Below are 9742 nucleotides of genomic sequence, written 5' to 3' on the forward strand. Positions count from 1 at the left end.
ATGACCTAAGAACAATATGCATGCAACAGATAGGAAGCTGTTCAACTTCACAAAAAACTACAAATAAAACAACGAGGCTCTTTCACCAGTAAGACATTTTTTAAATACCCAGTGCTGATGAAAATGTAGTTTGTAACAACTGTTTGGAGGGCAGTTAGGCAGTTATCTACCCACATGGTACTTTTGATGCTTGTGTCCTAGTTTTCTTCTTTACAACTTCATTTTATACATACTGGAAAGGACACATCTGAATGTTTATCACATTACTGAACCTTTCTTTTGAAAGTCAAAATGCATACTGGCACTAAACTGAATTGTACCCTCCAGAAAGCTCCCTTGAAACCCTAACCCTCATACCTGTGAAGGTAATCCTACTACTTGGAATGGGGATCTTTACAAATTTAACAAGTTAAAAGGAGGTCATTAGGGCTGGCCATAATGCAGTGTCCTTATAAATGGAGAACACAGAGTGAGCACACCATGCCATGTTATTTGTATAGGCAGAGACTGCAGTCAAGGAGCCTTAAGGCTTGCCAAATTGCTGTAAGCTAAAGAGAGGTATGAAATAGTCATGCTCAGTTTCTCCCAAAGGAACAAACCTGCTAATACTTTGATTTTAGATTTCTAGGTCTACAACAATGAGAACACAAACTGTTCTAAAGACACCTGGTTTGTGGTATTCTGTCACAGCACCAGTAGTGCTATCAGTACAGACTAATAAATTACATGTAACTGTAACTTCATATCATGTGGTAAGATGGCATTAAATACAATAACAAGAATACATGAGGTATAAATGGACAAGGAAATATACCAGTAACACAAAAAAATGTAAGTTGTACAATATATAAAATACTACTTTTTTCGATAAATTAAGCATCACTTGTCCTTCAATTCCTTATGGAAAACGACTTATGATTGCAAATCTTCACTGTCAACTTCAGTGGATTTGGAATGATTTAGGAGAGACATTCTGGGTATACCCGTGAGGGCATTTCCAGATAGGCTTAAGAGGATGGGGAAGAGGAAAAAAAGCAGTAACTAACATCTAAGGGACTGGGTGTCCCCAACTAAATAAACATGGCAGAAGGAGAAAGCAAGCCAAGGAATAGCACATGCACCCCATCCTCAACCCCACTACCTTACAGGTCTGCTACCATTACTAACCCTGCTCTGACTGCTGCACCTTCCTACGATGGGACAGAACCTCACACTGCTAGCTAGCCAAGGTAAACTTTCTGTTGCGCAAGTTGCTTTTGTCAGGTATTTTATCACAGCAACCAGAAAAGTAATATGCCATCCTTCTCCAATGCCGGCCAAGTCAAACAAAGCATAGACGGCTGTTCTCAGTCACCTTGAAACCATCTATACGTCAACAATCAATACTATGGCAAAGATTTATTTTTAATTTGGAACTACTTTGCCTATAAATAGTTCTAGCTTCTTTAACCCTAATATGAAAGTTTAACTTTGTAAACAAAAAGACTTTTAACCTGTCACTAAGCAAACAGCTTTGTGACAATCCCTATGCGTCTTGTATTCCTAAACTGTTTTCATTGTTCCCTTTGCTTCAAATTGGCAAGTCTTCAGTGAGCATTTCTTTTACAGAGATGATTCCTTTAGCAAGTCTTCAATAACAAGCTACATATTGATCCCAGTTCCCTCTCCTTCCCATGAACCCCCACACCCATTCCCCATCTACTCCCCAGGGAGGGTGAGGCCTTCCAGGAGGGATCATCAAAATCTGTCAAAGCCGTTTGGGGTAGGACCCATAGACTGCCCAGGCCTTCTACCTGAGATGCACATTCAGAGATTCTGGGTCAGTCCTATGCTGGTTTCCCAGCTATCAGTCTGGGACCCATGAGCTCCCTCTTGTCCAGGTCAGCTGTCTCTGTGGGTGTCTGCAGCCTGGTGTTGACCCCTTTACTAATCACTTCTCCCTCTCTGCAGCTGGATTCCAGGAGTTTGGCTTAAAAATAAGTCTTAATGAATTACTACTATAAAGAAATCCCAGGGTCTAGGATTCTGAATTAATTGTTGTGATAATTAAAATATAAACTTACTACATAACTTTCACTTGATCCTATGTTCTAAAGTAAGTTTTCCTGACTATTTTTGGCCATCCCAAGAATTTACAATCTGCCATATGATGCTAGGCAAGTTACCACTGTGTCACATACTTGCAACACAGAACTAAAAAGTGAAGTTGGAGTTTTTTATTTATTTTTTTCACTATTATTTATTACCATTAAAATGATAAACTCATCTACTACTTTTAAGAGGATTGACAGTGATACAGTCAATAAACATGAAATTTATTTTGTTATGCAGCATTTATGAATACAGTTGAAGATGTCAAACAACTACTAATTAGTAACTAGTAACAGTTAAAGAATTAGTATTTTAGGTTATTAGTAAGCCAATAAGAATTACATTTACAAATAGGAGTGCACTCTTTATAAAGGTAAATAACGATGTAATGAATTGTGTTGCCCAGAATCTTTACAGTAAAAATGAAATGAATTCTTAATACTAGGTTATCACATGTGGGGGGAAAGCTGTGACTTCTAGACCTACAAAATAACATATAATAAAGCCTAACTATATGCTCTTTAAAATTATTTTTCTGCTTAAAACTGAAAAGACTAACATCATGCTTCCATTAAAAATCATTTATTTAAAATCTGTGGAATATGGACAGAAATGAGAAACTGTAAGCATGTTTCATCTGAATCTTACTCTTCCCACAAAATAAATCATGCTTTACACCCCAAATGTTAGGGTGTGAATGTACATATCAGCAATTCCATAACTCTGGAGCTGGAGGCAAAAGACCAGGAAAAGTCCAACCACACCAACACTGCAGGTTTGAGGCTAGACAAAGACCTGTTCTCAGGAAATACATACTCTGTTTCTGAAGGCTACAAATGCTGATTTCATGACAGAAACAGCTCAGCAGCACTACAGGTGGAATTCTTCTCTTCAGGGCTTCAGCTAACATGGGTGATAATGAAGGTCCTAGCCAAGCCTGATGTATATTCTAGTAGACTTCCATTTTATTGTAAAACTGGATAAGTTGGTATTAACCAATAAGTAGTATTACACTAAATAAAGAATAACCTTTGTAATGATATATTTTTTATAAAACACCCAACAGTGGGCAGGGATGGGCTTATGAGAGAATAGTATGGAGGCTCTTCAGAGAAGTGTATCCAAAAGCTCCTTATTGACTTCATAATTAACTAAACTTTAAACAAAACTGTTAGAACTGATTTACCTAAATCAAAATCTCTTTGCCATCAAAGGGAAATGTAAACACTGAATACTATCAACAACAACATTCTTATGATTCTACAAATTTCTGAAGTATTTCATAGGGGTAGCCATTCCTACATGATTTATCTAACTACAGAATTCTTCAAACCCTTCAGTAGGACCCTTTTAGAGATCGAGATGCTTGGGCTGAGAAATGTGCCCACTCTAAGAACTAAAAATGACCAGATTTACAATGTAGGCTATATTCTCCCCATCGCCTCTGCTCACGTAGTCCACACTGCATCATACTTTGGTGCTCACTTTCTTCCTACACCAGAGGAAGGCATTTTCATGATTGTATATTACAAATCCAGTGAATTTTATTGGTTTCTCTCCTCACTGCTCAAGGTAAGAGGCATTTCCCACTTTCATTCTAACACTACTGCCTTAATTCAACTTTCAAGAAGGTATCTTTTAAGTACATCTCTCCCTCTATACCTATTTAAGAACTACTACATACAAGGTGTGACTTAAAACAATTGTTAGACATCCAATACTACCACCTATATTACCTTAGCAGGGGAATGAAACCATTTTGCTTAATGAAGAAAAACTGAGTTCCAGATAACATCTGCCAAGAATATGAAGTTTTCTCAACTTGATCAAGCAGTAAGAAATGCTGACTAGGTCCCTTAGTCTGAATCAAATGAGCAATTATAACTATTCAACCAAGAAGTATTCACTCATCTGTGATAGATGTGAAAATTATAGAAAAGCACTAGGGTGTTAGGTCCATCTCTCAGAACTGCATACAACTCGAGGAAACACAATTTAACTAATGAAGATGAGTAATAAAAAACGAGGGCCAAGGAAGTAAAGGGAATGAATGTAAACACTAATTAATAAAAACAATTCTAAGAATCACTAATAGCGAAAACAATGCAAAACAGAACCAAATCAAAACAAAAAACCAAAATAGATGAGTATGGCAGAAAAAAATGGCCAATCCACACCAGCTTCAAATCCATTCAGAACAAAGGTGAGATAGAATTAGTTACAGGGTTTTTTATTCCTTCTTTTTTTTTTTTTGTTTTGTTTTTAATTTATTTATATTTGAAAGAAGCTTGTTTTACATGTCAATCCCAGCTCCCTCTCAAGTTTTATTTTCCTTATTTGGGACTATACATCTTAAACTCCACATAGCAAGAATTACACAAGTTAACTTATCACTCTACCTGAAAGTCAACAGAACTTCACAATAAGGGAAATGAATCCTGCTGGGCACAGAGGCAAATGCCACCTTTAATCCCAGTACTCAGCAGGTCTCCATGAGTTCAAGACCAGCCTGGTCCTCAGAGCAAGTTCCAGGACAGCCAAAACACAGAGAAACCTTGTCAAAAGATAAATAACTCTTGCTCTTTAAGTCTGAGACAATACTCCAGGTAATGCATTAGAAGGATTTAACCCAATCTTAAATTATAACACATATTCACATATTACATTTAACTTTAAAAGAAACCCTAATTGACATGAAGTCTAATTATTAAAACTATACCATAACAATAGATTTCTAAGATTTACTTCCAGCTAATGAGATACCTACTTTTCTCTCTCCATTAATGTCTCCCTTTATTGCAATTCCCTCCCCTCTGCTTCTAAGTGGGACTTAGTCACTCTGGGCATCTTTTTCATCATACTTGAATCCTCTACCCCAAACTGCTTTAATTCAGTCCCCCTTAGTGCTGTACAGGGTCATCCATAAACACCTATGGCGTCTCCTTTGTCATCCAGCTCACCAGCAGTCCACTTTTATACAGCCTCTCCCTAACCCCAAATATACTCTCAAAGTGAAACCTGATCTGTAGCTCCCCACTAATAGTGCTCCCTCAACTGCATCTGCCTCTTGGTTATGAAATACATCTGGACATCTTGGAAGACAAAGAAATGCTATGCTAAAAGAACCTGTTCTAACCTGAACTCACAAAATACAAAGTTGACAAAAGAAAGCCTGTTACCACCAATGTGACATGTCTAGAATTAGCCATCAGAAATGGACTTCTACTTGCAAACGGTAGTGCACATTTGAATCTTCCCATGAAACTTGATAAAAACAAAAGGTCAAGCTCTACCTTAGATCAAGTAATCGTAATTATCAACAAATTATAAACCTAACCACACAATGTAATAATTTCTACCATGATTTCAACACACATACATGTGAAAATATATGCAAAACCTCTATTCCCTAACAAACTCTGCAAATTTTTCAAGTACTTCCTTTATCAACCTAGTTAGTACCTGTTAATATTATTAAGGTATTGTCCATTCTATAAAGTTTTTATTTATCTACTCTCCCCATCCTTTTGTAACAGGTTTTCAGATATTTATATACACTCCTAACCAACACAAGAACCCTATGAGACAGCACTCTAACAGGTAGGAAAAGCAAATATATAACAGCAGAGTTAAGGGACTTATCTAAGGAGATTCTGAGCTCACACCCACACTTCCTGACTACGAAGCTAGAATCCTGCTTGTGACAAGCACCTCTTGCATATTTACTCTTAAGTACTGACTTACTCCTCGGTTTATTTGTTGTTTCCTTCATCAGACACTAAATTCCCCGAGGGCAAGCATCAACCTTGGTTCTTGATATCAACTTGCTTAAAATCTGGCACCATATAACTAGTTTCATGCCTTGACTTCATAGAACTCTGAATGTATCAGTTTACTACATTTGATCTGACTTGTAAACTTACTGCTTGATTTATGAGACAATACATTTTCAGTATTGTTTTAAACAAAAGAGAACCTAAGCTGATAAAAATTATTCCCAAATATTGATTTTACACTGCTCTCTATTAAACCAAAGTCTCCCAGTTTTAATTTTCACAATTTCATCTTACAAGAGAAGGCAACAACAATGTGGTTTTAAATTACTGCAATTCAAAAGGTAAGGTTGATTAATAATATATGACGTAAAGAAATTGAGCACTGACTACTTGCAACCAATTCAGCAACCCATTTATGCTTACAGTGAGGCATGCTATCTTGGTCTATCAAAATACACTCCCACATCTGTCATTTCCTTGAAACCCTGGATAAACACTACAGTTAAGGTCTGAGCAATGTGTACACTAGCACACACATGCAATGTCCTCCATGCCTGAAACTCATGGGCCTGGTATGTGAACACAGTAAGCTACTTTTGGTAGATTGTATACTAAATATAATAAACCAGCAAAGGGGGCCTTTGCCCTGTTTGCAGGCAGCTCATCTTAAAAAAAAGCTGAAAAAAATGCAAAAATTAACATTGCTTTAAGAAACTCACATTTTAATGATACTAGTTTTATGTAAAAATGAACTAGTTATTCCCTTAACACCACTCTGATCACCAAATCATTAAGGGGAAAAATATCCTCACGAAACAACACGCTGTAGTGGAAAGTACAAAGGGACCAGACATACAGTTCCAGTTACATTCCTAAATTACTGTGTGACTTGGGGCCAAGGGTTCCACTTTCTCTTTTGTTTAAAATTCTATACACCATGTGCTCGCTTCAGCAGCACATATACTAAAGAAATACTATATACCGGGAGGGCTGCCTTCGTTTTTAACGCTGTCTCCCCAGCTTTCTTTCGTCTTCTTTTTTTAAACAGTTTATTATTTCTGGTTGTAGACTAGGTGTTCTTTAAAGTCTAAATTTCAGAACAAGAATTACATCTTAAGTCCAGTGGGATGATTTAGCCTCCAAAAGTAGATATTGAGACTAAGCGTATAGTTAACAATTAAGCTGGTAACTTTCCAGAAATTGTCTACTCTTAACTTCTTAAGCAGGTGTAGTCTGATTTGACATAACTAACATTGCTAAGGAAAAAATATAAACTGCTCCTACTCAGCTGTAACTTCTTTGGGTGTTTCCTGGATTCCAGGGGCACACAATCGGCGGGTGCTAGCAAGGCACTAGTCAGTATTTCAACAATCCCCCTTTCACCTCAAAAGAGTCACCTCAGTCAGCTCAAGATAAGGCCTTCACCCGGAGAACCTTCCCAGCCCCAGAAGGGCCTGCAGCCAACATAATGAAAGCTTCCGTCAACAACACGCATTCCCCCTTCCCACAGAACTGCAAGCTCCCAATCCGCCATCTGGGGTTGGGATTGGCCCCACAGGACCAAACTCAGAATCACTTTTGACTCCAATGGCCAAAAACTACTAGAAACTCCGCATGGCTGCGGAGAGAGCAGCACCGTCTCTTACCAGTGCAAGGGAGAAAAACAAAACAAAACAAACAAACAAAAACAGTGGGACGGAGAGCAGAAACTAGGCCTAGTCGCAAACGCTGGGGGAAATAAACCCTGTTTCTTTGCAATGGGGTGCAGGCGCATTTCCTGCCCCTTGCTCTGATACGGCGTCCATGAACCTGCACTCCACTTCATCTTTTCGAGGAATCCTAAAGGGGGGATCGAAAATCCGATGCGCTTCTGCCCCCCCCCCCCCCATCTATTCACTCCCAACGCCTCTAGCATTGTTAAGGGAGGCTGCCCAGATCCAGAAGTAGGAAGTAAAAGCCAAGGAAGAGCCAGCGCCGGGATCCTGCTCTGAGATTAAGCTACTGATGCACCAAGAAAATCCCCTTGTGGTCTAGAGTAAAGTTTGAACCTGCAGCAAGGGCGCGGACCCCGGCTTGGACTTCTGGGCAGGCCTGCAGAGGTGACACTCCCTTGTTCTCCAGTAGCTCAGGGAGGCGGCTCCCGGCCGGCCTGCACCGGGGGAGCAGGGCGAGGGCAGCGCCAGGGCCCGGGAGGCCTGGCCCGCAGCGGGACCCCAGCGGCGCCCGCCCCCTTCTCCCTCCTACTCTCCAGCCCCCCCCCCACCCAGCCCGACCCCGCCAGGGGCCGTAGTGGGTGGCGACAGGGGTCTCGGCCACTGACCACACATTTCTTGCCGAGGAAGGAGAAGAGCGACTCGTTCTCCTGCGGGGTGAGCAGCAGGGAGCCCACGTTGGTGACTCTCCGCGGAGGCTGCTGGCCCGAGCTCATGGTGTCGCCGGTGGGCTGGAGCGTCCAGGGCTGGTGTCCTCGGGAGGTGGGCGAGCGCTCGGTCCCACTCAGGGTGACAGGGGCGCGGGCCGGCAGTCACAGGCGCAGCATCCCGCCACCCCTCCGGTGCGCCGAGGCCCTGGGACCGCGTGCCGACAGGGAAGCTCTGCCGGCTCCCGCCTGCTCGGCTCGGCTCGGCTCGGGCCGGATGGTCGCTGTCCTGGCGCTCCCGCGGCCGCGCTAAACTCGCTACTCCTCCGGTCCTCTGGCGGCGGCGGCGGCGGCGGCTGCCGCACAATCCAACATGGCAGCGGGGGCGGGCGAGACCACGGGGCGCGGGGCGCGGGGGAGCGCGCCGGAAACGCGGCGCGGCCGGACACCCCCCCACACACACACCTCACTTGCCGCGCTCCGGGGCGTGGCCGCGCGAAGCCCCGCCCCCTTCCGGGAGCGGCGAGGCCGGCGCCCGCCTCAGCCGGGATGTGGGGTCCCGCTGTGCGTCTTCGTCCCCGTGGGGCTGCCTCGCGCGTGCGCAGACGCAGACTCGGACCGAGGCCGGGCTGCAGAGTCCAGCGCAGCGGCGGAGCGGACGCCTGCTTGTTCCCGCTTTGCTGCAGCGCACACCTTTGCGGGCGTCCTGGTCCCCGGGGCCCGGGTTTGACTCCCAGGCCGCCTGGCAGGTCTAGATTAGCTGCAAAGGTCGGCCAGCGTGGTTTCGGTCAGAGCCTCGGGTGCCTCCGGTTCTCGAACTCAGTGCAGACCCTTTTGCCAGGATCAGGAAAGGCGTCTGCATAGCTGTCAAAAACGGACCCACTTACAAAAGACGTCCACCACCCGCCTGGCGGATCTCGTGGGATAAGTGTGTGTAGCATCTACACTCTAATTTCCCGACCATCCCTGAGTGCCACTTATATATTGGAAACTAACCCTCTCCATCGTCCTCAGTGTCGAATCCCAAAGATCTTGTCTTTTTATTCCAGATAAATATGCGCATTTGGGAATGTTCAGGAATATGCCTTACCTCTTTTATCCTTACGAGTTAATTTCTGTTTTCTAGGCGCTGGGACCTAGGCCTGGTGTGCACTCAGCCAACTGATCTACATTCCCAGCACAAGTAAATACTGAGAATTCTTCACTACTTTGTTTCAGAATATCGAAGGTTAATGTAAAATAATACCGCTGAATGAAAAAACCAAACAAAAAACTCTATTAAAAATTTGGAATATACAAATGATAAATCAGATTGCATTGAATTATAGAAAATGTACATTTCACCGTTCTTCACATTAAGGATACAATTTATCACATAAATTTACTAACGACATTTGCTAAATTATTCAATTTTAGTTACACATTTGCATATTAAAATTGACAAACTCTGGTAAATCTATGATAACTATCAACACATTGGTAAACCACTACCAATGAAGTAATGAAAAAAGTTTTA

General features: G+C 42.3%; 1 protein-coding gene across 1 annotated transcript in view; it reads right to left on the minus strand.

Moving 5' to 3' along the window:
- The window catches only part of Wasl (WASP like actin nucleation promoting factor), a 51747-nt gene extending 43148 nt beyond the window's left edge, over positions 1-8599 (minus strand). The window contains exon 1 of the mRNA XM_051175768.1: positions 8188-8599. Coding sequence (XP_051031725.1) covers positions 8188-8295 — 108 coding nt within the window. The 5' untranslated portion in view covers positions 8296-8599. The remainder of the gene's footprint in view (positions 1-8187) is intronic.
- Between the last annotated feature and the right edge of the window lie 1143 nt (positions 8600-9742).

Source organism: Phodopus roborovskii, unplaced genomic scaffold (genome assembly GCF_943737965.1).
Source record: "Phodopus roborovskii unplaced genomic scaffold, PHOROB, whole genome shotgun sequence".
In the NCBI taxonomy this organism is placed as follows: domain Eukaryota; kingdom Metazoa; phylum Chordata; class Mammalia; order Rodentia; family Cricetidae; genus Phodopus; species Phodopus roborovskii.